Source organism: Heptranchias perlo, chromosome 22 (genome assembly GCF_035084215.1).
Source record: "Heptranchias perlo isolate sHepPer1 chromosome 22, sHepPer1.hap1, whole genome shotgun sequence".
NCBI lineage: Eukaryota > Metazoa > Chordata > Chondrichthyes > Hexanchiformes > Hexanchidae > Heptranchias > Heptranchias perlo.
In genome coordinates, this window is record NC_090346.1 from 3,708,663 (window position 1) to 3,723,106 (window position 14,444).

The 14,444-nt window shown below is 39.5% G+C and overlaps 1 protein-coding gene across 2 annotated transcripts in view; it reads right to left on the reverse strand.

The window, feature by feature from the left end:
* Positions 1-219: 219 nt before the first annotated feature.
* The window catches only part of znf598 (zinc finger protein 598), a 33,755-nt gene continuing 19,530 nt past the window's right edge, over positions 220-14,444 (reverse strand). Inside the window, exons 8-12 of one of the 2 annotated variants that reach the window (XM_068002831.1) lie at positions 11,510-11,588; positions 9,777-10,528; positions 6,962-7,112; positions 4,613-4,757; positions 220-3,801 (exon numbers count right to left, since the gene is read on the reverse strand). In XM_068002831.1, the coding sequence (XP_067858932.1) occupies positions 3,454-3,801; positions 4,613-4,757; positions 6,962-7,112; positions 9,777-10,528; positions 11,510-11,588 (1,475 nt within the window). In that variant the 3' untranslated portion in view covers positions 220-3,453. Of the gene's footprint in view, positions 3,802-4,612; positions 4,758-6,961; positions 7,113-9,776; positions 10,529-11,509; positions 11,589-14,444 lie in introns of those variants that run through there. The other variant, XM_068002832.1, reaches the window with a different exon arrangement.

The window sequence follows — 14,444 nt, forward strand, 5'->3', positions numbered from 1 at the left end:
CCTTGGCACTTAATGCTGGAAGCAGCAGCAACAGCATTGGGACGTTGTACTACATTGAAGGTGCTATATAAATTCAAGTTGTTGTCTTTGACAGTGATTATAATTAAGTCCCATAAACTGTAATAGTTTCAGGTTTGTGTGTGGTGTCCATCCTGCCATCTGAAATGCACCTTTTAAATGTGTTTATTCTGTGTAAAAACACAGCATTAACCAAACATCTCTTATTGCATAAACAGTTTTTATTGGCACCCTTCAAGAATTCCAGGATATACTGTATATGGTTCTTTTGAGGCAAACTTACTCAGTTATTAGTGCTCAGCCAAACAAACATTCATTGAATGCAGGAATTGCATGGGTATAAATATTTTAAATTAGTGGTAAACAGGTACAAATGCAGAACCAATGTAACAAATGTACAGGTGTTTCATATTCCAGAAATCAAGATATAGCATGGTTTAAGTCCACTAAGATAGCGATGCAGAGTCCAATCCCACAATATTTCTTATCTTGGAGGCCAGCTGCATGCGTGTGCTGGGGTACTATGAATTCAAACGGATTACTGAACAGAAAACATCAGAAAGCATGGAGTTTCTCTGTACCAAAAGTCTGCTAATATACTATATCCATAAGATGTTATCAACTGTCTATAGCAAACACTTAATCCCAAATCTAGACTTCAGAAATCACCTAGATTATGCCTCAACATTAATGCTACTGAAGCAAAGATAGAAAATAAAAATAAAATGTGGCTACCTGCAATTAATTTCATTTCATCCCCCCAGCCATGTTTATCCTGGTTATAGAAAATTACATAGTTTCAGTTTGTGCTTTTATAACTTTCACACTAGCCTATTTGTTGTCATTTCCTTTAGTATGCCAGGAATATAAATCAAAATTGGACCTCCAAGTTTCATGTTAAAACAGCAGTTGTTCAAGAAGACGTTGATCTGTTTTTACCCAAAGCGATGGTAATGATAATATTGAATATTCACGCACAGGCATACTTAGTTGTTCTTTAAATGTTTGTTCCATTGACTTGGACATTCATTTTAATTCAGCACCACTTTAGTGCTTAACAAGCAAAATCAGTTATGGTGGTTAATTCAATTGACTCATTGTGCAGTTTGTGCGCTGCTGGTGACATCCAGTGACTCAGACCACTCCTGAAGTGGTTATAAGTCATTGTAAGTAGTCCAGGTTACTTTACTCGAATACCTAGTCCAGTTAAGTGCTTTCTTAAAAAAATAAACTCCCAATGAATATTTTTCATGAGTGGTTCTCATGTACAATTTGCAGTTTGCCCATTCTCATTATTCAAATGGTACCCTGTTAACTGTTCTTTTTATATTAAATTATACAGAATATAGGCAAAGCTTTTTAAAACAGTCCTAAATTTAAAAAAAATTCAAAAATCACTTTATACTGCAGCATAATCATCTTAACTAGTGATGAATATATATTCCCGCTAAATCAAATCAACACATAACAGGAGTGTATTGCATCACTAAGTCATTACAGCATCATTTAGTGGCAAGATTGATACAAGAGAATATAGTGCAGGAGATAGTGGCCACTGGAATACCAAAAAACCATCTACTCATCTAAGCCCAAATACCCATAGCCCAGTGAAATTTTGATCCTTGGAAATAAAAGGACAATTCATCTAATGTCAGTTACTCATGCAGAGACAGTGACTTTGAATCTGCATTATAAAAGTAGACTATGAACAAGTTCATTAGTCACTGAAAAAGTTCATCTGATGGGTCAACGAATTTACCTGGCAAGTGACTGCCATACAGACACGAAAGTCCCAAGTTGTTTTGTGCAGAGTTAATTGATATCAGTAGGGGCACCACAATTGTTCTCAGGGCCCTGGGTTAGAGAGGGAAAAAACTAGGGTTCCAGCTCCTGATCACTAATTAGCAACCACTAATAGAAGGTTGCAGGCAGGTGTGCAGGCATTAGGAGGAGAAAAGGATTGGACCATGTAGTAATGCCCCCATAGCCTGCTGACACTCATGAATAGTGACCAACTCGATAAGATACCAGAGGCCTGGAGGCGGTCATGGAACTAAAAATCAATGCCTTCAGGAAAGGGGGTGGGAGAAAGAAGAAACAGAAAACTGGCAAGAAAGTGACTGCTGGCACTAGATATCAACGGAAATATGCTAACTTAAGCTTTTATTTTAAAAAAATATATAAATCAATCTCTGCACTAAAAACTTTTAAAGGTGATAATGAATACCATCACTGATCAAAAGATTTCTATAACAATACAGACAACAACCACGACTAATCAAAATGTTACAAGTAAACCCATTCCACTATCATGGATTTCACTATATTCCAGGGTGATCCTGCCTGTGCCACTTATTCTAGAATTACAACTTTTTTCAGCCAAGTTAAAAAGGCTTAATTTTTGAGCTGTTGATAAAGATTATGAGCGCAACACTGGCATATTTAAATTGTTATCTTGCAACATCTCATTAATACAGTCACTGCTATTGTCTAATTCATGGAACTCCACAATTTACTGAAGCTGTGATGAAATTTAATAAGACCTAAGCCTAAATATTAGTTTGTCTCCATTGCACAATACAACTTACGTCAATGGAATCAAAAATTTAACTCAATGCACTGGTGGCATGACCTGCTGCTTAAACGATGAGAAAACAAACAAACAGTCATTACTCTGTAGGACTGGCTTGTGAGCTATCAATTTTATACACTCAAAAGAAAAACATCTGATAATATAGCAATGCAATATCCTGCATTTAATTCTAGTTTCTAAACCATCATATTTAACCCTGCACTTTACATTTAAATAACTGTCAAATGGGAAATTCAGCAGTCATTAGAAGTGAAATTGAACAAGTTTAGTGCATTAATATCTACAAGGGATACAAAAAGATGCTGCAATGTGCTGCATGCCAATCAAACTATTTTGAAATATGGTATTCTACATTAATTATTGGGCCAATTTCAAATATTTTCAGTACACTTTCTTCTGATGTGCATGTGTACATCAGTATGTATTTTGTTTATTCAAAGCAATTGCACACAGATTTGCTGCATTTAACAGCCATCAATTTCAAATGCAACACCTTTGAACTGCTGAAGTGGCACATTTTGTTAAATCACTTATTTCAGTACTGCTTTTTGCAAATTGGTGTAGAAAGTATAGTCTCAAAAACATTCAAAGTGTATAATGATGCACCATATTTTACTTTCTATAATAGTATAGCAGCAGGTTTTGGTACTGTGTTAACACTTCTCTAATACAGATACCATTTTCTTCCTCTCACCTACATAGTATACTATCACATTTCACCCAGGTTTTCCCCTTAAAGCAACATATGCCTGTAAATAGCAACCGCACACTATCTATGTGCATCATTACTCTACAAGTTCAAATAAGTCTTCCCTTCGGGTCTGCAGTATGAGGTCTGATTATTAACTGATGATTCTGCTCACAGATTGTAGGGTGGGAAACTCATCGTCCTCAAAATGCAAAGTCTTGTGGGTGACAAAGTCTTTCTGGGTCAGCACCTGTTGACACGTGGGACACACCTGGCAGTCGAGCTCAGAGTTAACAGTGGTTTGCCATGCATTTTTCTTGTTCTTTTTCGATTTGTTTGACCCTTGTTTCTCCTGTACTCTCAAGTCCTTATGAGCAGAGAGAAGCTCCTGTTGCTTGGCTGTATCCGGCAGCAAAGCAAGCAGTTCATTGAATATTTTCAAGAAATTTTCTCCTAGAAGTTCTCTGCAGCTCCTATAATACTCTGCAGCAGAAATCAGACCCTATGAACGCAAATGGAGGGTTGTGTAAAAATGAAAGTCAACCACACTCAGATTCCAAATAGCTCAATAGAATTTACAGATGACTATTCTGAGAATACAAAAGTTGTATTAGGGATAGAATAGTTATCCAGCAGAAGATGAGTGTAAAAGATTAACAATTTTTTTACTGCCAAGTCCCAGCATACAAATTGACTCCACGTAAATGGGGCAAAACCCTTACTTTCTCAAGCAGCTGCAAGGCAACTTTAAATAAATAGTCAACCCAGTTGGCAGGCACTCACAGCACAAAGCAGAGGGCAATTTCAATCACACCACAAGGACAGTAATATTACAATGGTGCAGTAGATGTTCTGATAGTATTAGAGGGAGCTTCACTATATTTGTTTGCATTTCACTTGATCTGGCAGGGCTTCTGGGTGACTCAGAATGCCAAAACTGGAAGATTCATCCATTCCCCAATCTGGACAGCCCTTATCTTAATGTGCACAAAAAATAATCAAAGCAAAAAATATTTTTAAAAAGATACTGGGGTAGATTTTGAACTTGCCACCTGGTTGTAAAACTGGCATTGTGGGTCTGGGTGCCCTTTATAAAAACTGCCCGATTTTCATTCCCATTTAATTCCCACTGTGTTTCATCCAAAACATCTGTCTTGAGCATTTAATTGTTTTTATAAAATGAAGCAAAAGAAAAATCCACTGTTGTGGCGTAGAAAAGGAGAAGCTGAATACTCTCTTACAAAGATAGCAACAGCACAAGATAAAAATGATTCTCCATTAGCATTATATGATATTTTGCTATTGCAGCTTACCTGTCTGAATTGTCCAGAGTGAGTCCTAAATTTGTTGAATTTAGTTTCATCATTGTGCAAAAATGTATTTATTGACTGGATTAGCTCAACATTCCTCTGCTGAAAGTTCTCAGGAATGAGGTAAATACTTGATGATGGTAGAGATCTATATTTAAAGCAAATTAAGAATTAATTTTAAAGCCAGGTCAAAGGGTGGTAAGAAAACCACCAGCAGCCATTTCTTGTCTCATCATTCTCCCCCCACCCACCTCATTTCAATAGGAATACCCTGGACATTTGGTAATGGCATATATGTTAGGCTGATATATCAATTGGGAACTCATGGACAGAAGGCACACTAGGGAGTCCCAAACTTTAAGAACTATTTTCTACATTGATTCCTTTAAGTTTATAATAAATAACATTAAGCCTGGACTACATCTCACACCAGTGTAAAAGTCATAGAGGTAATAAAAGCATGGAAAAATGGCACAGCAGATTCTGCTATCCAATAAATATGTGAAAGCCCTAGACCATAGAAAAGTCATGCAAGGATACCTGTAATACAGGCAGTATAAACATTCTATGATCACTCATGACAAGACAGAACTTTTACCTTAAAGCACTGTAGAATCAGGAAATGAAAAATGAACACTTTTCATACACTACAATACATCTCAACTATGTGTTGCTCCTTGCATGGTTTTTAACATTGCAGTACGAAGTATGTATGAAGCACCCTAGCAATATTAGAAGAGTACATAATGATTCCCACTTATTCTTTTGTGAGCAGGGGATTTAGTGGATATACATCAAATCTTTAGAATCTCTACATTTGGAAAACATAACATAGATCTGTTTTACCAACAAAATCTTATTACAAATTAGAGAACTGATACCTAAAAATCATTACCATGTAGTACTTTAATTTGGAGTTTCTGATGTCAGAAACTCAAGTATTCTTTGCCCAATTTTCTCTCCTGATGACACCAACTCATGTTAGTGAGCTATTCCATAGACATTGCCCTAACTGTTGAGACTATTCAGCAGTGGAGAGCATCACAGCTAATTCTGATCCTATTCTCAACTGCCATCCACACTTCCCGGCAGTGGTCACCAGATAACAGCCAAGAATGTTAACACTCCTGGTACAGGGCCACAGGAACCAAACATATATCTTCTCCTAACTAGGTCAGTCAACAACACAGCAGAGGTGAGATTGAACCTGGGACATCTTCCTGCTCCATATGGCTCAGTTCCACATTAAGCAGTGAATTTATTACCTGAGCCAGTGGGAGAGGCTTTCATTCGAGGAAAACACACACTCTAGCCCTTCTACCAATCATGTGTTAGATTTCAATATAGTATTCCAAGTTCAGAGCATTTTTTTAAAAATAAAAGGCCAAGGGACACAGATCAGCATTGATCTTTCAATACTGATCTGTGACCAGCATTGGTGTGTGAATCTCCTTCTCCCTGGCAAAGCACTTGGTCTCCACTCTTGACTCCTTTCATGACACAGCAGCAGATATCAGGAATGCACTGGTTAGGAAATCCAAATGCAGACATGTGCCCTACCTGAGTGTACTGTACCCCAAAATGTAGAATCAAAATGGAATTGTTCACAAACTGTCTGCCCTATTTGCTGCATTAGTAGGGTATATAGTAGGGAAAGAGCAGGGGAACGGGACTAACTGGATTGCTCTTACAAAGAGCCGGCACAGGCTCGATGAGCTGAATGGCCTCCTTCTGTGCTGTAACCATTCTATGATTCTATATTTATATCTGTATCAGTGACTAAGCTTAAACAGCAGTAGAAAATTCTATTGCCATGGACATTCTGAAAGGGAGAATCACTGGATATCACAACATGCTATTGGATCTCAGTAATCTATGTAGCCTTCAATGGAGTTAGAAATACAGCACGTAACCAGTCAAAGCACCTTTTTCAAAACACCAATGGAACAGAACACTGTAAAGTCAGTGCTTTCCAACATAAACACAGGTAACACAGCAAAGTCTTTCCAAAAATCTGCAGCAGCATAGGCTTTAGTAGCCTGTGCTTAATTGTGGAACAGCTCAACACATGCAACAGGACTTCACTATTCGGGAGTTTTCCAAAGTTACCAGACTTTCTCTTTGTAACAAAGAGTTGGTTCTCATACCCTGCAACAGTGTAAAGCTGCAGTAGAGATTTTCTTTTAGATTAAAAAATATCCAAACTAGTTGAAGCACACCCATAGAGTATACTCTAAGGAAATAGAAATTAATTGTGCTGTTTTGACAGGGAGATCCACCAGTACTGAACCCCTGGTTTTTGAAGTGGATAACAAAAAGAAGAATTGCCTCAGTGGAAAGTACATTACATACTGTTTTGGTGCTGGAATCATAGGCTCGCTGATGTTTGAATTCAGAGGGACACCAGTAAAGCCAGGAGGGGGTTTACTAACAGGGGCAGACAATCCTGGTGGAGGAGGAAGGTTGGATGGTGGGCTCTTCACTGGTAATAAGTTGTTAAAACCTGGATAAAAAATAAATTCAGAATTAAATGTCTGAAATTCGCTAAAACTTTAACTTTGAATTGCTTATAAAAAAGGAAAATCCAAATATTTGGAGTCAATACAGTAGTTTTGCACTATCAAAGCAAAGCATTCATTGCTCACTACACTGAGCCATTAGCATCAAGCCCCTGATCTCACATTTACCTATAAATGGTTGCTCAAGCCCCACCTGCCTTTTCAGAAACTCATTATCTCCATGCATTCCCATAGCTGCCAAATATTGATACCAGCATTTGCCCATTCTCCAGTACAATCCTTGGAACCTCTTCTCCATAAAGTGAGGCTTCAGTTTTGACCAGAAGCATTTAGTTCTTACAAATAAAATTTCAGTGACCATGTTTTAAAATGGTTGACGGTTACATAGTGTAAGGAATAGCCATGTCAAACCTGAAACACATTTTAAAACAACGCAGTGCATTGTTCAAATGACGGCAGACCTGGAAACCTCGTGATATACAGAACTATCAACTGCAAAGGAGACTGAAAATGTCATTCAAAATTTTTAAACTGTAGATGATAGTAACGCTAAGGAACATTTAAACTAAGTAAAAGTTTGGTCATAAATACAGCTAGTTATGTTAAGCCCTACATTGGTGAATAGGCACAAGACATTTTAGTTACGAATGGATTATTCGTTGAAAGTACAACCATCTCATTTTGTTTTAACTTGCACATACAATCAATGCCTGCCATGACTCCCAGAAACATCACTGAATGCTTCATATTTAATGAATTATATTGAAGTGCCAGTATGTCAGCAAACACAGCAGCCATTTTAAGAACAGCAAGATCCCAAAGCAATGAAATAAATGACCAGTTAATTTTTTTTATTTGGAGATGCTAACATGGGGAGGAATGGCCAGCACATCAGGAGAACTCCCAATTGAAGAAATGGCATTTGAACCACCAGAACATGGGGAGGGGGCTTGGCTTAATGCTTCTTTTAAAGGTCAGCACCTCAGACAATACAGCACCACCCTAGAACTGAACTAAAATGGCAGCCTAGATTATATACTAAAACCTTGCACTGGGGTTCAAACTCACAACCACCCAACTCAGACAAAGCCACTAACATTTTATCCAAGCTGATTAACCCATCATCTCACTATCATAGGATATATTGACTTTTTAAAGCTTTGTCTAGACAGTAGCAGAAAGCCCTGTGCTCACTTACTACAAAAGGTCAAATTACAATCTAACCTACTAGTCCAGAATCAGAGGCACTCATCACAAAAGGCAGTGAGTCATAAGTCTCACAGTCAACACACTTCTCCCTCTTCAAAAATTCAAGAAAGGGGTGATTTTCAACTGATGAAGGGCACTACAAGACAGGTTTGAAGACAAATGCAGTCGTATACAGATTAATAAAAAGGGATCTCAAAACTCAAAGAAAGCTTCTTCATGGGCAAGGGCAATTCAGCAATGGCTAATATACATACATAGTGGGGAACTTGTCCTGATCTTGGCACTAGGCAACAAGTTTATGCAGCCAAAAATATGGTTTTAGAAGTGTTTCCTAGTCATAAAACCTGATACTGCCTCAATATTCCCTTGAAGGTCTGAAATGTTACTGTATTAGTAATCCAGAGGCCTGGACTAAATCCAGAGAACACGAGTTCAAATCTCATCATGGCAGTTTGAGAATTTTAATGCATAATAAAAAAGTCATTGGTGAAACTGACCATGAAGCAGTCAGGTTGTCGTTAAAAACCCAACTGGTTCACTAATCTTTTAGGGAAGGAAACCTGCCGTCCTTACGCAGTCTGGTCTGTATGTGACTAGAGTTCCACACTAACGTAGTTGACTCTTAACTGCCCTCTGTAGTCGTCTAGCAAGCTAGTCAGTTGTATCAACCTGCTACAGAGCAACTAGGGATGGGCAATAAATGCCAGTCTTGCCAGCAATGTTCACATCCAGAGAATGAAATTTTTTTTTTTTTAAATGTCACTGCAAAAATTGTGATCAAGCAAAATGCCTTAAAGGACAATCGGTCAGGATCCTCAAGAACAGGTCTTGTGGCAAGTTATTAGTATTCTAAACCAACTGATTGCCACAAGTCAGAATTTAAATCCATCGCTAGAAATTAGCAAATCTGACATCTACTAAAACTAGGGTCATTCTTAAAGGTCCGCGTATAGAAACACACGAATGAAATTCCTCGGGGAAAAAGAAAACGGATGCACTAAAAACTCTTCCCTCCCAGGTTAGGATTAGAGTAAAATAAAAAAGTTCCGGCCCCGAGATCAATGGTACACACCTGCTCTGCTCCATTTAGTGGCAAAATCCATGCAATGTCTGGTATATGTCAGCGACAGGTCCAGTTTTACTACCATATACCAATCCTGTAGCCACATCGGACAAGTATATCCCCAGAAAAAGGCTTCCATCTTTGGCAGTGGCTTTCAGTTTACAATATTGGGAACAGAAGTGATAATTCAAGAATGCTGGCCATTTTCTCAAGCTCTCCTTTGCTCAAGTTAAAAACTTAATCTGTTTTTATGCCCCAGAACCACCATTCTACACAGTACTAAAAATCATTGTTTCAACTCCAATGCATGTATAAGTTTGCTTATATATTAGAATATTTCAATATAGAATAGCACCATCATTCCTAGAATTCTTACCTGGAGGTGGCTTTTTTGGTAAAACTGGGTTCCCTAGTGCAGGAAAATCTTCTTCAGGTAAAGGACTTGGACCATCTTCAGGCTTCTTAAAGCCTGGTGGTTCCTTTAGTGTGCATATACTTGCACTTTCAGTACATAGTTTGTCAGTGTGACCATTTAACACACTGGTGACAGGCATATTTTTCTGTTTAATTTCTGGAACGTTCTCTTTTTGAGCTTTATTTACAACGGTATCAGTAACTGGAGCTGGTGACGAATTTTGCTTTTCACCTCCCATCTTTTTCTTTTTACCAACTTTAGAGACAGTCTGTGTTGAAGTAGTTAACAAAGAAGAAATATCCAACATTGTGGGTGCACTTCTGAATTCCTGAGCTGTCAATCCACCACCATCATCCTCTTCCTCCTCATCAGACTTTAAAGCAGTTTTATTTTTTGTTTTTGTTTTTGTTTTGGTACTGTGCGTCGGTAAAGATTTTTTAACAGCTCGACTAGAATTGTTGCTGCTGGAATGGACAGTTTTCAAAACACTTTTGCCAGGAACGTTAGTCCATGCAGATGCAGATGCAGATGTTGAGGGTTTTTGCTGTTTAATTTTAGACACAAGAGCAGGAAAGTCCTCCTCCTGAAAAGTGGTATTTTTCTTGGCTGCAGAAGTATAAGCTGGAGTAAGGCCTGTGGTACTTGTAGGTGCTGAAGCAGACAAGCTGGGAAACTCCTCTTCATTCAGGCGAACAGGAACCAAATGATTAGAACTGCCAAAAGATAGCATTTGTCAACTGACGTAATTAGTTACATGACAAATATATACTTAGAAAATGCTACATGGCCTATTTGATTCCTTTAAAATGTGCTGCCAAAATAGTAATCACATCTCCGAAGAGTTTAATCGTTTGAAGGATTTAAAATATGTTACAGGTACAAGCTAGACTTGGTGCCTTATCACATCAATGGTTTTGTGCTACTTCGTATCATTAGCAGGAAGAGGAGACTACATCATGAAAATGTAGAACGAGAAGCAGCACACCATAATGGAGTCAACACTCCATGCTCAAGAATAATATTCTCCACTCATCACAAATCTACTCCCATTTGATTTCCTATTTTTCCAAAGCTGTACAAGGATCAACACCTAGCTAGCAAAGCTATCAACTGAAAAACTGGTAAACTTAGTGACCTTTCAGGGCATAGCTGTACTTTGGTACTTGAATGTGAATTTTTATTGTTGCACTTTTTCCTTGTGTGTCTCAACAGTAACAAATGGCACAGGTGACTGGAAAAACAGAACTGCAACACCAGACTGAGGCCTTGTATATAGCGTGGCAAGACCATATGTTCACAAAGCTACAGCAAAATGTCAAACTTTTAACAGGATAGTGTCCCAGTGACCTGGTTCCCCATGCCCCGCTCTAGTTGACAAAATCAGTTCTGACACCTGCCTATTCAACTTTTATTTGGAAATGGAATAAGGGGCAATTGCCGTTATCTCATTCACTTTTTAAAAAATAAACTCCCACTGCGACACTGTCTTTCCCTTTAACAAAATGCCTGAACTCACATGCCTCATTGTTGCTGAATTATAGCAGAAATGTTACTGCCAAACACACATTTGTATATTTAACGAACAAATGCAAATCAGAATAAAACTTTTGTGGAATCTTCTCAAATAATCTGAATTATATACCATTATTAGAAAAGTGAATTTTGCAAATTACAGAATAACTTCAGTTATATACCTTAAATTCGGTGCAGCAGTGGCACCCAGTACTTGGAAATTCTCTTGCTTTGAAGAACCTTTAGCAGCCTCTTTGGTACCTGTAAATAAAGGCAAATTAAAATCTCATTTACTCACACACCTCTACAGTTACACAGTAATCTTTATTTGGGATAAATTTAACAATGGTTGAAATTTAAGTAAATCCACGTGGTCATACTTTTCAGCAGATTCACGAGTTGTGTTTTTGTGCACATGCTCCAAGGGTACTATTATATGTTGTTATGTGACACTATAAAGTCAGTTTTCTTTAAATAAAAAAGATGAAATAACACATTTACTTTCCTGTACCTAGTTCCACATTTTATTCCCACAAGTCAGGTATAGCATACTTCAGAAGCAAAGTAAAACTTCCTCCACAATGTTGCAATAACGCATCCCAGTTAGTGCCCACTGTCTATACCAACTGATTACAGCCATAGTACAACTTCAGAATAGTGTCAACTCATAGGCAATTCTGTGAAGTGGACACGCACTCAACAACAACTTCTATTTATATAGCGCCTTTAACATAGTAAAACGTCCCAAGGCGCTTCACAGGAGCTATTTTCAAACAAAATTTGACTCTGAGGAGTTAGGACATGAGGTCCCCAGGACCTTCTCAATATTTGCAGGTGATCCCATGTACAGAAAGCCACTGGACTACAGTCACAAGACTGGGAGGGAGGGAAGGGAGAACTGATACCGCTAGTTCAAGACATTAGGACAATTAAACCAATGAAGACAAGTTTGTAGGGCAACACATTGTGAAGAACTAATTTCTCCTGTCCTGATTTCCACTGCAGACCATCGATATTGGGTCACCCAGTCAGAACACAGCCACTACATATACAGTAGGTTTGCCAGTATCTGCAGACTCTTCCCAATTCCCACTCTTCCCGACATTTGATATTGATCCCACAACTCCAATAGCATTAAAGAGAAAATATGGTTCTGGCTGGGCTGCACAAAGTATTCTCCACCCCCCCCTCCCCCACCTCCACTCAACAGTATAACATAAGAATGTACAGCATGCAAACCCCACCGTGGTCCACCTGAGTCTCCCACAGTTCCATTGCTTCCCCTTGTAGCTCAAATGTCTACTGCAAAGACATCCGTTTAGTTCCCCATTGCTGTACCCCCTTCCATCCCGGGATATATCCCGAGGTACGACTGCCAGCATGTCGGGTGCGGCCCGCTCGCTGTTATGCGCGCACACCACCCGGCGTCGGCTCCTCCTCCCCCCCCCCCCCCCCCCCCGCCCCGCCAGATCTGATTTGTTTTCTTTCATGCTGTTGCACTGCACTGATAGTTTGCCAGCTATCTGCAAGTACCCCTCTCCTTGTCGTTTGGTTTATATTCCAACTGTCCATTCCCCTTCCCCAATCTAATCAATGTGCACTATTCCATATTAAGACAGATCTGGTAGTTGCCAGCTAACTTCTTATCTATCCAAATCCCCCATTATTTTGTCGCCTTCTTCCATTTTATTTACAACTCCAACCAAAAGGTTGGTATCAGCAAACTTGCATCTGATCTCACCATTTTGGTACACAGTAGACAATGGCCAAGCACTGATTCAGGAGACACCTCCTTCCATGCCAATGCAGTTTCATAAATTGCTACCCTTTATGTTCTGTGAGTTAATCACTTTCTAACCCACTTCAGAAGCTCTGCTTTTGTTCCATGCTTTCCAACTCACGTGCTATAGTATCAAAAGCTTTCGGAAAAACCTAAAAACCATGAGGTCCTCTTACCCAACAAGCCTGTTATTTCTTTAAGGAGCTCCAACAGATTCGTCAGGCATGACTGACGATAAAATCCTGTTGAGTCCTTATCATTATTCATAGAAAATTTACAGCACAGAAAAAGGCCATTCGGCCCAACATAGGAACAGGAGTAGGCCATTCAGCCCATCGTGCCTTTCCGCCATTTGATAAGATCATGGCTGATCTGTGATCTAACTCCATATACCTGCCTTTGGCCCATATCCCTTAATACCTTTGATTGCCAAAAGCTATCTATCTCAGATTTAAATTTAGCAATTGAGCTAGCAGCTCAAAACTGGGCATCCATGAGGTGCTGTGGGCCATCAGCAGCAGAATTGTATTCCACCACAATCTGTAACCTCATGGCCCGGCATATTCCTCACGCTACCATTACCAACAAGCCAGGGGATCAAACCTGGTTCAATGAAGAGTGTAGAAGAGCATGCCAGGAGCACCTAAAAATGAAGTGCCAACCTGGTGAAGGTACAACTCAGGACTACACGCATGCTAAACAACGGAAGCAACATGCTGTAGACAGAGCTAAGTGATTCCACAACCAACGGATCAGATCAAAGCTCTGCAGTCCTGCCACATTCAGTCGTGAATGGTGGTGGACAATTAAACAACTAACAGGAGGAGGAGGCTCTGTAAACATCCCCACCCTCAACAATGGCGGAGTCCAGCAAGTGAGTGCAAAAGACAAGGCTGAAGCGTTTGCAACCATCTTCAGCCAGAAGTGTCGAGTGGATGATCCATCTCAGCCTCCTCCCGATATCCCCACCATCACAGAAGCCAGTCTTCGGCCAATTCGATTCACTCCACGTGATATCAAGACACGGCTGAGTGCACTGGATACAGCAAAGGCTATGGGCCCCGACAACATTCCGGCTGTAGTGCTGAAGCCTTGTGCTCCAGAACTAGCTGCGCCTCTAGCCAAGCTGTTCCAGTACAGCTACAACACTGGCATCTAGCCGACAATGTGGAAAATTGCCCAGGTATGTCCTGTCCACAAAAAGCAGGACAAATCCAATCCGGCCAATTACCGCCCCATCAGTCCACTCTCAATCATCAGCAAAGTGATGGAAGGTGTCGTCGACAGTGCTATCAAGTGGCACTTACTCACCAATAACCTGCTCACCGATGCTCAGT